The 18072-nt window shown below is 41.9% G+C and overlaps 1 protein-coding gene across 4 annotated transcripts in view; it reads left to right on the top strand.

Moving 5' to 3' along the window:
• The window catches only part of NUP153 (nucleoporin 153), a 95611-nt gene that overhangs the window by 8457 nt on the left and 69082 nt on the right, over positions 1-18072 (top strand). For 3 of the 4 annotated variants that reach the window (XM_032141717.2, XM_032141718.2, XM_032141716.2), the window contains exon 2: positions 10454-10676. In XM_032141717.2, the coding sequence (XP_031997608.1) occupies positions 10454-10676 (223 nt within the window). Of the gene's footprint in view, positions 1-10453; positions 10677-16524; positions 17358-18072 lie in introns of those variants that run through there. The other variant, XM_058432027.1, reaches the window with a different exon arrangement.

Here is an 18072-nt window from a genome sequence, read left to right as displayed (position 1 = left end):
ATTTTTTTTTTTTTGAGACGGAGTCTCGCTCTGTCGCCCAAGCTGGAGTGCAGTGGCGCGATCTCGGCTCACTGCAAGGTCTGCCTCCCGGGTTCACGCCATTCTCCTGCCTCAGCCTCCCAAGTAGCTGGGACTACAGGCGCCTGCCACCACACCCCACTAATTTTTTGTATTTTTAGTAGAGATGGGGTTTCACCATGTTAGCCAGGATGGTCTCAATCTCCTGACCCCGTGATCCGGCCACCTCAGCCTCCCAAAGTGCTGGGATTACAGGCATGAGCCACCACACCCGGCCGCTCCCAGCTAATTTTTGTATTTTTTTGGTAGAGGCGGGGTTTCACCATGTTCCCCAGGCTCATCTCCAACTCCTGGACTGAAGCAGAACCCCCGCCTCGGCCTCCAAAGCACTGAGATTACAGGCGTGAGCCGCCGTGCTTGGACCTGCATCTAGTTTCAATAATCTGAATTTAACATCCAAATCTAAGACATTATTGGTTGTATTTTATAAGCCTATGCCATTCAGCAGCGAAGTTTACCCTATCCAATCAGTCCAAGTCCTCTAGGCATTTAAAATATTTTTCTAGCTAAAGAATTAAAAATCTCCCTGGCAGAATGAGATTCCAGAAACTTAAAACTGATGATGGACTGCATTTGATATTTATAGTTAAAGATCCAGTGAAATTATTTGAGAAAGGAGATTTTATAATCTGAACACTGCTAAGGATAATGTGAAGAAAAGGGAGTTGAACAGAACTGAAGTCAAGAAAACTAGTAGGAAGAAAAGAGTTTTGTATAAAAGAAGGAAGGATATATAGGAATGACAAGGAGTTGGCCATATTGAAAAGATAACTCTGGTTATTCATGTGAAAAGGTTTATAAAAAAAGAATGTCGTTAATTACAAATGAGTTCTGAGTTAGTGTTATAGAATAGCCTTCCCCCACCCCAGCTGCCTTTCATTAATCCTTTTTTTTTTTTTTTTTTGAGTTGGAGTCTCGCTCAGTTGCCCAGGCTGGAGTGCAGTGATGTGATCTCGGCTTACTGCAACCTCTGCCTCCTGGGTTCAAGCAATTCTCCCTCCCTCAGCCTCTAAAGTAGCTGGGATTACAGGTGCCTGCCACCACGCCTGGCTAATTTTTGTATTTTTAAATGGAGACAGAGTTTCGCCATGTTGGCCAGGCTTGTCTTGAACTCCTGACCTTAGGTGACCTGTCTGCCACAGCCTCCCAAAGTGCTGGGATTACAGGCATGAGCCACTGCGCCCAACTCATTAATCCTTCAACTCAGGTTAAATACAATTTGAAAAGCTAATGTATTCACAGTACCTTATACACTGAATGTTCCTGATATGTATGTAGTATTGAATTCTAATCCCGATTGAATTTTTAATTAGTCTAAATCTCAGTGGCATTTTTGACATGTTTTGCCAAATGAAGAACCCTTCTTTCTTTGAGAGAGAATACCCAGTGGATTTAGCCAGTTCACATTCTAAAATTCACTCCTTTAATCCTTGAACTTAAATTTATTATTTATGATTATGAAGTGTAGACTTTGCTTTAGGGCCACAGAGTATTTTTTAAGATTTATTTATTTATTTTTTTTTTGAGACGGAGTCTTGCTCTGTAGCCCAGGCTGGAGTGCAGTGGTGTGATCTGGCCTCACTGCAACCTCCGTCTCCCAGGTTCAAGTGATTCTCCTGCCTCAGCCTCCTGGGTAGCTGGGATTACAGGCACATACCACCTGCCCAGCTAATTTTTGTAGTTTTAGTAGAACTGGTATTTCACCATGTTGATCAGGCTGGTCTCAAACTCCTGACCTCAAGTGATCTGCCTGCCTTGGCCTCCCAGTGTGCTAAGATTAGAGACGTAAGCTACTGCACCTGGCTGTTTTTTAAGATTTTATTTATTTACTTTTTATTTTATTTTTTTGAGATGGAGTCTTGCTCTGTGGCCCAGGCTGGAGTGCAGTGGCGCGATCTTGGCTCACTGCAAGCTCCACCTCCCAGGTTCACGCCATTCTCCTGCCTCAGCCTCCCGAGTAGCTGGGACTACAGGCACCCACCACCACACCTGGCTAATTTTTTATATTTTTAGTAGAGATGGGGTTTCACTGTGTTAGCCAGGATGGTCTTGATCTCCTGACCTCGTGATCCACCCGCGTCGGCCTCCCAAAGTGCTGGGATTACAGGCGTGAGCCACCGTGCCTGGCCTTGTTTTTAAATCTTTTTTTTTTTGAGACGGAGTCTTGCTCTGTCGCCCAGGCTGGAGTGCAGTGGCGCGATCTCTGCTCACTGCAACCTCCGCCTCCCGGGCTCACGCCATTCTCCTGCCTCAGCCTCTCCGAGTAGCTGGGACTACAGGCGCCCGCCACCACGCCCGGCTAATTTTTTGTATTTTTGGTAGAGACGGGGTTTCACTGTGGTCTCGATCTCCTGACCTCGTGATCCGCCCGCCTCGGCCTCCCAAAGTGCTGGGATTACAAGCGTGAGCCACCGCGCCCGGCCTAAATCTTAAAACACTCTTCAGGTCCATACAGAAAGCTTATTTCCCTCACGCCTGCTTATTTCCTGTAAAGACCTGAAGAACTCTTCTCTCAAGAACTCCTGAAAACATAGGTGGGTTACATTGGGCCTTCTTTGGTAGTAAGGTCAAAGGAACCTTTTCTTCGGTAAGAAAACCGTTTTTCCTCTTGTCAGACTCCTTTTATTCTTGTTAGTGGCTGAAGTCTTTAGTACTTCAAAACTCTTTTAAAAAACTGCCAGTCAAGGAGGTACCTCTCCAGATCTGTTTGGTAGGCAGGGTCCCTTAACTCTTTTTTTGGGTTTGTTTGTTTGTTTTGAGACAGTTTCACTCTTGTCGCCCAGGCTGGAGTGAAATGGCACGATCAGCTGGAACGTCAACTTCATTTTATTTTCAAAAAAATTGTTTCAGTATTTTCTTTTTCTTTTTTTTGAAACGGAGTCTGGCTCCGTCACCCAGGCTGGAGTGCAGTGGCACGATCTCAGCTCACTGCAGGCTCCACCTCCCGGGTTCACGCCATTCTCCTGCCTCAGCCTCCTGAGAAGCTGGGACTACAGGTGGCTGCCACCATGCCCAGCTATTTTTTTGTATTTTTAGTAGAGATGGGGTTTCACCGTGTTAGCCAGGATGGTCTCAATCTCCTGACTTCATGATCCGCCCGCCTTGGCCTCCTAAAGTGCTGGGATTACAGGCGTGAGCCACCGTGCCCGGCCCCCCCTTAACTCTTGATAGTCTCCTTTCCAATACTGTGCATAAGATTTCTTTTCCGTGTAGTTTTTAAAAAATTTCTAATGTCTTGTAGTTGGCTGTGCATCATAAACACATATTCTGTGTAAGTCTTTAACGGTGGAAATCAACTCGAAGGTAGGCTTTTATGTTAACTTCTCATTGATTTTTCAGAGTTGATATTAAAAAGATGTTTATAAATATGTGTTTGGTAGACAATAAGATACTAATTAAAATGGTGGTCTTTTAGGTAAAATTCTGTTGTAGTTAAGCTTATAATCATGGTTATGTTTACTAAGGCCTTAATTAGAATAACAGGTCACTGAGTTTTTGATGGCTTTGGTATAGTGGTTCTCAAACATTAATTTGCACAAGAATCAAATTCAAGAGCTTATTAAAATAAATTTGCCTTTCTAACGCACTCATAGGCTACACCAATGCTGATCTGAGAACTACACTTTGAGAACCAGTGTTTTAGTCCTCTTATAAGTGACTAGATATATAAACTACAGAACTGAAGATTACACAGATTGTCACACATGGGTATGCACACAATTTAAAGGGAATTTTGTGAGATTTAAAGCTATTTTAAGTTTTATTAGATTTTGCATTTATTGATAAGGTTACCAGAAGCTTTGAATTGCATGTTCCGAGGACATGCCTGTATTTGGGTCTTAGCACCTTTTTGTTTGTTCAGTCCATAATTCTTCCCTCTCTCTCTCTTTTTTTTTTTTCTTGAGACAGAGTCTTGCTTTGTTGCTCAGGCTGGAGTGCAGTGGCGTAAACTCAGCTCACTGCAACCTCTGCCTCCCGGGTTCAAGCGATTCTCCTACCTCAGCCTTCCAAGTAGCTGGGTCTACAGGTGCCCACCACCATGCCCGGCTAATTTTTTTTTTGTATTTTTGGTACAGACGGGGTTTCACTATGTTGGCCAGGCTGGTCTTGAACTTCTGACCTTGTGATTCTCCCGCTTCAGCCTCCCAAAGTGCTGGGATTACAGGAGTAAGCCACCGTGGCCCCAGCCCCATCCTTTATTTCTTTTTCTTTTCTTTTCTTTTCTTTTCTTTTTTTTTGTGAGATGGAGTCTTGCTCTGTCACCTAGGCTGGAGTGCAATGGCATGATCCTGACTCAGCCCCATCCTTTATTTCTTTTTCTTTTCTTTTCTTTTTTTTTTGTGAGATGGAGTCTTGCTCTGTCACCTAGGCTGGAGTGCAATGGCATGATCCTGACTCACTGCAACCTCCGCCTCCCAGGTTCAAGCGATTCTTCCCCCTCAGCTTCCTGAGTAGCTAGGATTACAGGCATCACCATCATGCCTAGCTAAATTTTGTATTTCTGTAGAGACAGGGTTTCACCATTTTGGCCAGGCTGGTCTTGAACTCTTGACCTCAGGTGATCTGCCCGCATCGGCTTCCAGAAGTGCTGGGATTACAGGCGTGAGCCACCGCGCCCAGCTCCTGTCCTTTATTTCTTTATCCCAACCTTCATCTCAACAGTACATAAATGGACCAGAAAAGAGTCTTTATCCTGGTGAATATTTTAGAATCTATACTAACTCATGAAGGTAAAGGCAAACGTTGCTATTCTTCATTCAATCAATACTTATTGATCACATACCACATGTCAAGCATTAAATACAGAGGATACAGCAGTGAAGAAGTTCCTGCCTTCTTGGAGCTTATATTCTAAGTTAGGAAGACAAGGAAACAAGTAAACATAATATGTAACACATAAACATATAATATGGTGATTCAGTGCTATCAATAAAGTTGGTGGAATGGGATACCCAATTGTGAAAAAAATACAGAAAAAATTTTTAATAAAAAATAAAGCTGGGAAGCAAAATGAGATGGGTATCCTATTATATAAGCAAAGACCTGAAAAAGTAAAGAGGCCATGCAAATTTCAGCTAGAGAAGTATTAGGCCAGGCGCGGTGGTGGCGCACTTTGGGAGTGCTGGCATTACAGGCTGGAGTGCAGTGGCACGATCTCAGCTCACTGCAACCTCTGCCTCCCGGGTTCAAGCGATTTTTCTGCTTCAGCCTTTCTAGTAGCTGGGATTACAGGAGTGTGCCACCACACCCAGCTAATTTTTGTATTTTTAGTAGAGGTAGGGTTTCACCATGTTGGCCAGGCTGGTCTCAGCTCCTAACTTCAAGTGATCTGCCTGCCTCGGCCTCACAAAGTGCTGGGATTACAGGCGTGAGCCACTAGGCCTGGCCTCAAAGGAAGTATCTTTAAGAAGGGTCTACTTTGAGATATGCTGGTGGTTAATGGAATAAATACAGGATAGCAAGACACCCAGAGACTAATAGCAGAACGCTACTACCTTCTCTAGGACTGGAAGAATAAAGGGAAGAAATGCTGTAACTGGAGTGGAGGGGTGCCGGAGTGATAGTTTTGGAGATGGAGCAAGATATAAGCAGGGAGGAGCACAGAAGAAAGACCTCTCTTTACTCCCATTCTCTAATACCTAGTGTTGTCTAATATCTCTCATGGGGCAGTCTTACCAGAAACCAGTTGGTAGTGCAGTCCCTAGAAACAGCCTATCAAAAATGGGCTGAGAAAAGGGCAAGTGGATACCAGCACAGCATCAAATCTGTGATTTTATAAGTGTGTGTGTGTGTGTGTGTGTGTGTGTGTGTGTAGGGAAAAGCTAAATTTTAAGAAAAGTGAGTAGACTTAAATAAAAACTTTAAATCCACGTGAGTGGATTCAGAGAAAAACAGCACAGGTGAAAATCATGGCTAAAGTTTGGGAAACACCAGGAAAATAATTTTATGAACTGTATGTATTTAGCACAGTCTAAAATGGTCTGTAAGATTTGTTTACCTGATTCACTTTAGAATATTTTCATTATAATCTTAAATATTGTCTGACTAGTGCTCCACATATTTTTTCTAGACAACTGAAGATTAAGCCTTTCAGTAATGCACAATTTTATTCATCTGTTTTGGAGGGGCTTCTCTAAAATGTATCTTAATTTCCTGAAATGTATCTTATTTCCAATACTAGAATCACTTCAGAGGGCTTGATAAAACAGGTGGGACCTACCTCTGAAGAGTTTATCCTTTAGTAGGGCTGGAGAAGGACCTGGGATGATGCTGATAATACTGCTAAAAAGGGATCACACTTTGAGGACCACTCAATTATATTAAGCTTAATTTAACTTTTTCTTAATGACTTAGTGTCATTTAACCTACAAAGGTATATTTGGGTATTGAAACACAAGGATGTTTGTTCCTTCATACTGGTTCCAGGTCCGTTTTATTATTTTCCTTCTTTCTTCCCATCCTCCCTCCTTTCTTTTTGTCTTTTTTTTTTAGAGACAGGGTCTCTGTCACCCAGGCAGGAGTGCAGTGGCACAATCACAGCTGACTACAACCTTGAATTCCTAGGCTCAAGTGATTCTCCTGTCCCAGCCTCCCAAGTAGCTAAGACTACAGGCCTGTGCCACACTTCTAGCTAATATAGTCTGCATTCCTTTTTACTCCTCATGCTGTCATTCACTGTGCCACTGGTAATGTCTCTGTCTCACTGTTCCTGTATTAAGCTCTTCTGGGCTGAGACTAGATAAGTTGGTTAAATTTTAATATAGAAAATAGGTCTGTAATCTAAGTTCATGTATTTTAGTGAATGAGCTTTATTATATCCACTTTGACCAGTTTTGTTTTCTAGTTATTTCTGAAGATACCTAATGCTGCCACATAAGGGATCTATGAGTGAGGGTGGTGCCAATTTAAAGTTGTTCTATACTTGCCTTCCATTTGGATAGGGATCACAGGGATCTTTGATACTTTTAGTAGCTAAACACCTTACTTGAAGTCCACAAAAATTTGTTTAAATCGACATTAAATTCTAGAATTGCTATAGCTGGATGTGGTAGTCGGCCTGTAGTCCTAGCTACTTGGAAGGCTGAGATGAGAGCCCAGGAATTTGAGGCTGCAGTGGGCCATGATCACGTGCCATTGCACTCTATCTGGTATGACACAGGTCTGTGGAAAAAAAAAAATTCTTGCTATAGTGCTTTAGCTAGCCTGTCACCTATATCAAGTATGTCTTTGTTTTTAAGTCTTTTTTTGTTTTTCTGAGCTGGAGTCTCGCTGTGTCGCCCAGGCTGGAGTGCAATGACCCGACCTTGGCTCACTGTAACGTCCACCTCCCAGGTTCAAGCGATTTGCCTGCCTCAGCCTCTCTAGTAACTGGGATTACAGGCATACACCATCATGCCTGGCTAATTTTTGTATTTTTAGTAGATATGGGGTTTTGCCATGTTGGCCAGGCTGGTCTCCAACTCCTGGCCTCAAGTGATCCACCAGCCTCAGCCTCCCAAAGTGCTGAGATTACAGGTGTGAGCCACCACGCCCAGCCTTAAGTCTGTCTTAAACTGTATTATAGCTTGTAAACACTTTCAAGTCTTGAAGTATGGAAATGGGATAAGTAACTAGTATTAGGTGTGTTTTTACAAATATTAAATATTGGATATAGGTATATAGGCTTTCTTTCCATAGTAACTAATACTGTGTAATATTAGCAAAGAAAAAGGGAACAGTGAATTGGTGTTGTTCAGTAGTTAGTGTTCTAGAACTTGGCTTCATGTGTTTGATAGAGCTTACTTGTAGATCTATTGAAAATTTGCACAATACATGGAAGAATAATTACATGCTTCCCAGTTGTTACCTATACCTTCTCTTTTTTTTCTTTTTCTTTTTTTTTTTTTGAGACGGAATCTCACTTTCGCTCTGTTGCCCAGTGCAATGGCGTGATCTCAGCTTACTGCAACCTCCATCTGCCAGCTCCAAGCAATTCTGCTGCCTCAGCCTCCTGAGTAGCTGGGATTACAGATGCGCACCACCACACCTGGCTAATTTTTTTTTTTGTATTTTTAGTAGAGACGGGGTTTCATCATATTGGTCAGGCTGGTCTTGAACTCCTGATCTCATGATCCACCCACCTCGGCCTCCCAAAGTGCTGGGATTACAGGCATGAGCCACCGCGCCCGGCTACCTTTTCACATAGTAAGGAAATTACTATTCAAGTGCGTGTATCAGAAATGTCTTCCATTTTTTTTGTTGGCAGGATATTTTAAGGCCTCTGTCTTGAGTTTCCCTTCTAGGTAGATTTATATATTCTGCCTTGATTTTATTGTTTTCTGTACCTACCGAGTCATTTTTTTCCTTTCTTTGACTCTTTCTTTGAAACCCTACTAACTCTGCTTTGTGAAATAAATTGTTGCCTAAAATTGGTTACCTTACCCCAGTTTGTTTATTGCCAGCTTTTTTCCTTGTTAGTAAAAAAGTTTTTAGTATGTTTCTGTTATACCTTGTAAATTGATATATGCCTTCACATTATTTCATTTGATTTTCATTATAATTAGTATAAATAATAGGAGGCAGTGTTATTTTACCTAGAGTAAATCAAAGTACAGGGAGGTCCTCAAATTTTACCCTAGGTCCTGGCAATCCCAAAGCCCATACTTTTTTTTTTTTTTTTTTGAGACGGACTCACTCTGTTGCCCAAGCTGGAGTGCAGTGGCGCGATCTCGGCTCACTGCAAGGTCTGCCTCCCGGGTTCATGCCATTCTCCTGCCTCAGCCTCCCGAGTAGCTGAGACTACATGTGCCCACCACCACACCCGGCTAATTTTTTGTATTTTTAGTAGAGATGGGGTTTCACCGTGTTAGCCAGGATGGTCTCAATCTCCTGACCTCGTGATCCGCCCACCTCGGCCTCCCAAAGTGCTGGGATTACAGGCGTGAGCCCAAAGCCCATACTTTTACTCTGTCTTAGATATACTGTGGTAGTTGTGTTTCTACTTTGAGCAAGTTATTTAACCTCATTGTCTGTCTTATTCATAAGGTGGGAATATTAGTTCATAAAGTTATGGTGAGGATTAAACTGAATAATATGTATAAATTGCTTAGAATAGTGTCTAGCACATAGCCAAACTACAATAAAAATAATACTGAAAGCTATTATACCACATTACTTTCCCTTTCTCCTTTTAAATGTTACCATAATAGCCGGGCACGGTGGCTCATGCTTGTAATCCCAGCACTTTGGGAGGCAGAGGTGGGCGGATCAACTGAGGTCGGGAGTTCGAGACCAGCCTGACCAACTTGGAGAAGCACCGTCTCTACTAAAAATACAAAATTAGCTAGGTGTGGTGTAATTCCAGCTAATTGGGAGGCTGAGGCAGGAGAATCAATTGAACCAGGGAGGCGGAGGTTGTGGTGAGCCGAGATCGTGCCGTTGCACTCCAGCCTAGGCAACAAGAGCGAAACTCCGTCTCAAAAAAAAAAAAAGTTACCGTAATAAAATTAATCATTGAGATTTTCAGCCAACACTTGCTGTAGTGAAATTTCAACATCAGAAAAGGTTTTAGATTGTTTCTTGAGTTTATTTTTGTTGGATTAATTTTTTGTTTGTTTTGTTTTGCTTTTTGAGACGGAGTTTTGCTCTTGTTGCCCAGGCTAGAGTGCCATGGTGCAGTCTGGGCTCCCTGTAACCTCTGTCTCCCGGATTTAAGCAATTTTCCTGCCTCAGCCTTCTGAGTAGCTGGGATTATAGGCATGAGCCACCATGCCCTGCTAATTTTTTGTATTTTTAGTAGAGATGGGGTTTCTCCATGTTGGTCAGGCTGGTCTCGAACTCCCGACCTCAGATGATCTGCCCACCTCAGCCCCCCAAAGTGCTAGGATTACAGGCATGAGCCACCTCGCTCGTCCAGATTGTTTTAGTTCCTGTATTTTTTTTTTAAACTCTCGTATTTCTTTGTCTGAATTTTTATTTATCTTAAAGAATGTGCAGTAAAATAATTGCTTGAGAAAGCTATTGAAAGTATTGTTTATGTTTGTTTTAACATACTGGGAAAAAATGGATGCCTTTTCTCTGAGATTAAAACATGTATTATATATTAGTAAATCTAAAATCGATATTATTTGATGGCCTTTTGGGGTTTTTTTAAGGATTAGAATAATGCAGCCATTTGGGACAATTATTGCCTTATGTATGCATATAGAAGAAAGAATGAATCTCACATCTGTAGAATTTGTGAAAACCATTATGTTAGCAGTAACTGTAGTAACTGAATTTTAGCAAACTTGTTGGACACCATTGTGTTTTGCGTGGCCTGGCTTTCAGTAAGTAGGTACTTATTTTAAAAAGATAAACTTCTAAAACTGTCACAATATGTTTTTTCTCCCAACAGGGCATTCTTAGCAGGGTTACAGAATCTGTTAAGAATATTGTGCCAGGGTGGCTACAAAGATATTTCAACAAGAATGAAGATGTATGCAGCTGTTCAACAGACACAAGCGAGGTTCCACACTGGCCGGAAAATAAAGAAGACCATCTGATCTATGCCGATGAGGAGAGCTCTAATATTACTGATGGGAGAATCACACCTGAGCCAGCAGTCAGTAATACAGAAGGTAAGTAAAATGTGGATATTTTGTCATGAATGATAGGTTTTCATGACCTAATTTTGAAGATGTTACCTAGTTATGGTAACTCTAATCAGGCGGTACATGAACTATGTGGGAGGAGGATGATAATCAGGTTCAAATTGGATGTCTTTTTTATTTATCAGTGTTTTATTTATTAAGGAAGGTTGATAAACTATATCAGTTAAGAGTGCAAGCTCTGATGTTGGATTTTGGGTTTTAATTTTTTCTTTTTTTTTTTTGTTTTTTGAGACAGAGTCTCGCTCTGTGGCCCAGGCTGGAGTGCAGGGCGCGATCTCTGCTCACTGCAAGCTCCGCCTCCCGAATTCATGCCATTCTCCTGCCTCAGCCTCCCAAGTAGCTGAGACTACAGGCGCCTGCCACCACACCTGGCTAATTTTTTTTTCTTGTATTTTTTATAGAGACAGGGTTTCACTGTATTAGCCAGGATGATCTCGATCTCCTGACCTCATGATCCGCCTGCCTCAGCCTTCCAAAGTGCTGAGATTACAGGCGTGAGCCACCGTGCCCAGCCAATCCTATCCTTTAAAGCACAAGTTTTAAATTTTGATGAAGCCCAACTTATCTCTCAGTGTATGTTTCTTTCAGTATATATATTTTATCTTTCACTACGTTTTGAAATACATAATTACAAAACTTTTTGTAGCCCTATGTTAAAGTCTCAAATAAATAATTGATTTGGATGTATGCCCTGTTAATTTTGGTGTACTTAGTAACATCTCCCTGCCTGATTTGTCCATAGTAAAAAATAGCGATAATGAAATGGCCCTGAAAGAATGGTTTTTATTTTAGAGAAATGGCAAATCTAATTTTTCTTAGTAATGTTCAACTAGATGTATTCTTTGAATGTTCACTTACTTTTATTAGAGTAACTTAAGTTTTAATGTCTGTACTTTTCAAGATTGCTTTTAAATATATTACCAGCAGCCATCTTGAGGCTTTAGCTGGTAGATCTCTAAGCTGACTGCCTCTGTGTTACTTTCTTTTCTGGCCAGTGAAAGGGACTCTGGCTTTTCTTTTTCTGTTTCCCCCCCTCTGTTTCCTGGTTATGAGATTTGTTTCCTTTTGGTTAGAGAGTTCTAGTATATCCACAGTGACTATCTTTTCTAAGATAGCTATAGAAATGATCTTTTCTATCCTAATGAGCATATTTGTAAGGATTAACTAACTTCAAGAATTTAGGTGCGAAAGACATGGAGAGTTTCTTATTCTCTGTACAGTTTATGTGTATTTGTATTTTCATGAAAATAGCAGGATGAATTTATGCCAAGGTCAACTGAAACTGATTTTATTCATTATATTATTAAATGTATGAGGAAGATTTTCTGTTACATGTATATTATACACACGTTTGTGTATAACTTCTAAACTTTATTATGGAAAATTTTTCAACCTAGAGAAATAAAGAGGATAGTACAATGACACCCCGCACTCCCCATGCGCCCCACCTCCCCCCCACCCCCCCACCCCCGGCTCCCCATCACTGAGCTTCAACAATAATCAAGTCACGGCTGATCTTGTTTACTCTATTCGCACACCTATTTCCCTACCTTCCTACCCCCAACTAACCTGATGTATTTAGATGCAAATTGTGGGCAGTATTTTGATATCTACTTCAAAAATTTTTAAAAATTTTTTTTATTTTCTTTTTTTGAGCCAAGGTCTCACTCTGTCTCACAGGCTGGAGTGCAATGGCACAATCTCAGCTCACTGCAACCTCCACCTCCCGGGCTCAGGTGATCCTCCCACCTCAGCCCCCCAAGTAACTGGGACTACAGGTGTGGACTACCAGGCCTGGCTAATTTTTTTTTTTTTTTTTTAAGTGGAGATGGGGTTTCACCATTTTGCCCAGACTGGACTCCTGAGCTGAAGCGATCTGCCTGCCTTGGCCTCCCAAAGTGCTTAGGATTACAGGTGCGAGCCACCATACCTGGCCTGCTTCAAAAACTTGATAGCATTTTTCCGCCTCATGCTTGTCTTAGATCTGAATCCTGCTATCTTAAACCTTGTAGGTCCTGGTCAGTTCTTGTTTTTTTTTTGTTTTTGGTTTGTTTTTTTGAGATGGAGTTTCACTCTGTTGTCCAGGCTGGAGTGCAGTGGTGCGATCTCAGGCCACTGCAACCTCTGCTTCCCAGATTCAAGCATTTCTTCTGCCTCAGCCTCCTGAGTAGCCGGGATTACAGGCACCCGCCACCACACTCGGCTAATTTTTTGTATTTTTTAGTAGAAACAGGGTTTCACCATGTTGGCCAGACAGTTCTTATAGTCTGCCTTGACCTTTGTCTACTTAATTAATACCTGCGGTCACATAAGAGTGTGACTTAAACTCCCCAAGAAGATGAATATAGATCTTACTAGATATAACAGAGAAATTACAGTCATATTTACTCTGAAGCATTACACTTAAATTTGACAGTGCATTCTCAAAACAGTTATCTGTTGCTTAACTATGGGGATACGTTCTGAGAAATACATTGTTAGGCAGTTTTGTCACTGCAAATATAGTGTATACTCACACTAACTTAGACAGCCTACTCTTACCTAGGCTGTAGCTTGTTCCTAGGTTACAAACCAGCACAGCCTGTTACTGTGCTGAATACTGTAGGCAATTATAATAGTGAATATTTGTGTATCTAAACATATCTAAGCATAGAAAAGATATATATGATGTAAAAGATAAAAAATAGTATGCTTATTTAGGATACTTAATCCTAAATGAAGCTTACAGGACTGGAAGCTGCTCTGGATGAGTCAGTGAGTGAGTGGTGAGTGAATCTGAAGGCCTAGAACATTATTGTACAGTACTGTAAACTTCATAAACACTGTACACTTAGGCTATAATTTACTAAAAGATTTTTCTTCAACAATAAACCTTCACTTACTGTATCTTTATAAATAAGATATACATTTTTGAAATGTAAAGAAATGTAAAATTTTACCCTTGTTAAAACAGTTAGCTTAAAACATAGATCATATAGCTGCACAAAAATATTTTTAATGTCCTTATTCTCTTAAGCTTTTTTCTGTAGTACTGTTTTTTTTTTTCTTAACTTATCCCAGAACTTTGGGAGGCTGAGGCGGGTGGATCACGAGGTCAGGAGATTGAGACCATCCTGGCTAACACGGTGAAACCCCATCTCTACTAAAAATACAAAAAATTAGCCAGGCATGGTGGCACACGCCTGTAGTCCCAGCTACTCTGAAGGCTGAGGCAGGAGAATGGCGTGAACCCAGGAGGCGGAGCTTGCAGTGAGCCGAGATCGCGCCACTGCATTGCAGCCTGGGCGACAGGGCGAGACTCTGTCTCAAGAAACAAAAAAAAACGCCGGGCGCGGTGGCTCACGCTTGTAATCCCAGCACTTTGGGAGGCCGAGGCGGGCGGATAACGAGGTCAGGAGATCGAGACCACGGTGAAACCCTGTCTCTACTAAAAATACAAAAAATTAGCCGGGCGTAGTGGCGGGCGCCTGTAGTCCCAGCTACTCGGAGAGGCTGAGGCAGGAGAATGGCATGAACCTGGGAGGCGGAGCTTGCAGTGAGCCGAGAGCGCGCCACTGCACTCCAGCCTGGGCGACAGAGCGAGACTCCGTCTCAAAAAAAAAAAAAAAAAAAAGAAACAAAAAAAAGTTTGTTAACAATTAAGACATGCACACATTAACCTAGCCCTACATAAAGTCAGTATCATCAATATCATGGCTTTCTACCCCCACATCTTGTCCCACTGGATACTCTTCAGGGGAAGTAACATCTATGGAGCTGTCATCTCCTATGATAACAATGCCTTCTTCTGGAATACTTCTAGAAGGACTTAGCTAAGGCTGTTTACAGTTGACTTTTTCTTTTTTTTTTTTTAAAGACAAGATCTCATTCTGTTACCCAGGCTGGAGTGCAGTGGCACCATCCTGGCTCACTGCAACCTCAACCTTCCAGGCTCAAGGGATCCTCCCACCTCAGCCTCCCAAGTAGTTGGGACTATAGGCGTGTGCCACCATGCCCAGCTAATTTTTTAATTTTTTTGTCGAGACGAGGTCTAACTCTGTTGCTTAGGCTGGGCTTCAACTTGCCTCAAGTGAGCCTCCTGCCTTGGCCTCCCAAAGTGCTGAGATTACAGGTGTGAGCCATCACCTGTGAGTCAAATTTTTTTTTTTTTATGTAAGTGGAAGGAGTATACTCTAGTGATAAAAGGTATAGTAAATACGTAAAACAGTTACATAGTCATTTATTATCATTACCAAGTATAGTATTCTATAGAGTACATCAATGTATTTGCTCTAGTTTTATATGACTGGTAACACTGAGTTTATTTACATCAGCATGGCTGCAGACTCCTGAGTAATGCATTGCACTAAGGCCTTAGGATGGCTATGATGTCACTAGGGGATACAGATTTTTCAGCTTCTTCATAATCTTATGGGACAACTGTTATATATGTGTTCTGTAGTTGACTGGTTTTTTTTGCTTTTTGTTGTTTGTTTTTTTTGAGACGGAGTCTTGCTCTGTTGCCCAGGCTGGAGTGCAGTGGCTCGATCTCGGCTCACTGCAAGCTCCGCCTCCCAGGTTCACACCATTCTCCTGCCTCAGGCTCCCAAGTAGCTGGGACTACAGGCGCCTGCCACCATGCCTGGCTAATTTTTTTTGTATTTTTAGTAAAGATGGGGTTTCTCCGTGTTAGCCAGGATGGTCTTGATCTCCTGACCTCATGATCCACCTGCCTCGGCCTCCCAAAGTGCTGGGATTACAGGCGTGAGCCGCCGCGCCCAGCTAGTTGACTGTTCTTATGTGGCGCATGACTATATATCTGCTGTTGAAGTAGTGTCAGATTCTGGAAAGCTAACATACGGCAGTCCTAAATAAATTTAGTTGTTTACTAAATATTAATTTTATAAATACATATTTTATTGCACTTTGCACATACTGCATTTTTTACAAATTGAGTTTGTAGCAATCCCATGTCAAGGAAGTTGATCAGTGCCATTTTTCCACCAGCACACGCTAACATGTCTGTCACATTTTGGTAATTCTTGCAGTATTTCAAACTTTTATGTATCTATCATGGTGATCAGTGCTCTTTGGTATTACTGTTGTAATTGTTTTGGGGTGCCATGAGCCTCACCCATATAAGATGATGAACTTAATCAGTAAATGTTGTATGTGTTCCAACTGCTCCACCAACTGGCTATTCCCCTTTTTTCTCCCTCTTTCAGGGTCTCCCTATTCTCTGACAGTATTGAAATTAGGCTAATTAGTAACCTTACAGTGGCCTCTAAGTGTTCAAGTGGAAATCAGAGTTCCCCGTCTTTTATCCAAAAGCTGTAAGTATGTAAGTTTAGTGAGGAAGGCATGTGGACAGCTGAGACAGGCCTAAAGCTAGGCCTCTTGCACCAGTTAGCCAACTTGTGAATGCAAAGGAAAAGTTATTGATAGAAATTAAAAGTGCTGCTCTAGTAAACACACAAAGGATAATAGGAAAGCAAAGCAGCCAATTGCTGATGTGTAGAAAGTTTGAGTGGTTTGGATAGAAGATCAAACCAGCTACAAAATTCCCTTAAGCCAAAGCGTAATCCAGAGCAAGCCCTAACTCCCTTCAATTCTGTGAAGGCTGAGGGCGATGATAAAGCTGCAGGAGAAAAGCTGGAAGCCAGCAGAGATTTATTCATGAGGTTTAGGGAAAGAATCTGTCTCTGTAACATAAAAGGGCAAGGTGAAGCAACAAGTGCTGATGTAGGAGCTGCAATAAGTTATCCAGAAGATTTAGCTAAGAGCACTGACGAAGGTGGTGTATTAGTCCATTTTGCATTCTATAAAGGAATACTTGAGACTGGGTAATTTATAAAGAAAAGAGACTTATTTGGCTCACGGTTCTGCAAGCTGTGTGGGCATGGCACCAGCATCTGCTTGGCTTTTAGTGTGGTCTCAAGCTTTTACTCATGGCAGAAGGCAGAGTGGGAGCAAGCATATCAGTCACATGGAGAGAGAAGGGAGCAAGAGTAGGGAGGTCCCAGACTATTTTGACAACCAGATATCATGTGAACCCATTACCTTGGGGAGGGTACCAAGCCATTCATGAGGAATCTGCCCCCATGACCCAAAGACTTCCCATTCGACCCCACTTCCAACATTGGGGATCACATTTCAACATAGGATTTGGAGGGACAAGCATCTAAACCATCAGATGACTACACTAAACAACATATTTTCAGATGAAACATGGCCTCCTGTTGGAAGAAGATACCATCTAGGATTTTGATAGCCAGAGAAGAGACATCAATGCCTGACTTCAAAGGATAGGCTAACTCTCTTATTAGGGGTTAATGCAACTGGTGACTGTAAGTTGAAGCCAATGCTTATTTACCATTTCAAAGATCCTAGGGCTCCTAAGAATTATGCTAAATCTACTCTGCCTGTGCTGTGTAATTGGAACAACAAAACCTGGATGACAACACATCTATTTACAGCATGGTTTACTGAACATTTTAAGCCCGTTGTTGAGACCTCTTGCTTGGGGACAAAAAGATTCTTTTCAAAACAACACTGCTCATTGACAATGCATCTGGTCACCCAAGAGCTCTGATGAGATGTGCATGGAGATTAATGTTGTTCTCATGTTTGATAATACGATGTCCATTCTGCAGCCCATGGATCAAGGAGGTATTTTGACTTTCCAGTCTCATTATATAAGAAATACCTTTCATATGGCTATAGCTGTCATAGTCATTCCTCAGATAGATCTGGGTAAAGTAAATTGTAAACCTTTTGGAAAAGATTCACCATTCTAGATGACATTAAGAACATTCGTTGAGTTTCAAGTCAAGGCTGATTGGGGGGAGAAAAACCATTCGTGATTTGCGGGAGGAGGTCCAAATATTAACATGAATAGGAGTTTAGAGAAAGTTGATTCCAACTCCCATGGATAACTTTGAGGGGTTCAGGACTTCAATGGAGGAAGGAACTACAAATGTGGAAATAGAGAACTAGAATTAGAAGTGGAGTATGAAGATGTGACTCAATTACTGCAATATCTTATGCTCAAACTTGAATGGATGAGGAGTTGCTTCTTGTGGATGAGCAAAGAAAATGGTGTTTTGTTTTTTTTTTTTTTGAGACAGTCTTGCTCTCTCACCCACTCTGGAGTGCAGTGGCACAATCTCAGTCCACTGCAACTTCGGCCTCCTGCGATAAAGCAATTCTCCTGCCTCAGTCTCCCGAGTAGCTGGGACTACAGGCATGTGCCACCACGCCCAGCTAATTTTTTGTATTTTTAGTAGAGATGGGGTTTCACCGTATTGGCAAGGATGGTCTCGAGCTCCTGACCTCGTGATCCGCCCGCCTCGGCCTCCCAAAGTGCTGGGATTACAAGCGTGAG

This window comes from Hylobates moloch, unplaced genomic scaffold (genome assembly GCF_009828535.3).
Source record: "Hylobates moloch isolate HMO894 unplaced genomic scaffold, HMol_V3 SCAFFOLD_20, whole genome shotgun sequence".
Taxonomy (NCBI): domain Eukaryota; kingdom Metazoa; phylum Chordata; class Mammalia; order Primates; family Hylobatidae; genus Hylobates; species Hylobates moloch.
The sequence above is the reverse complement of the archived record's forward strand: the minus strand, read 5'-3'. Positions and strand labels throughout refer to the sequence as shown.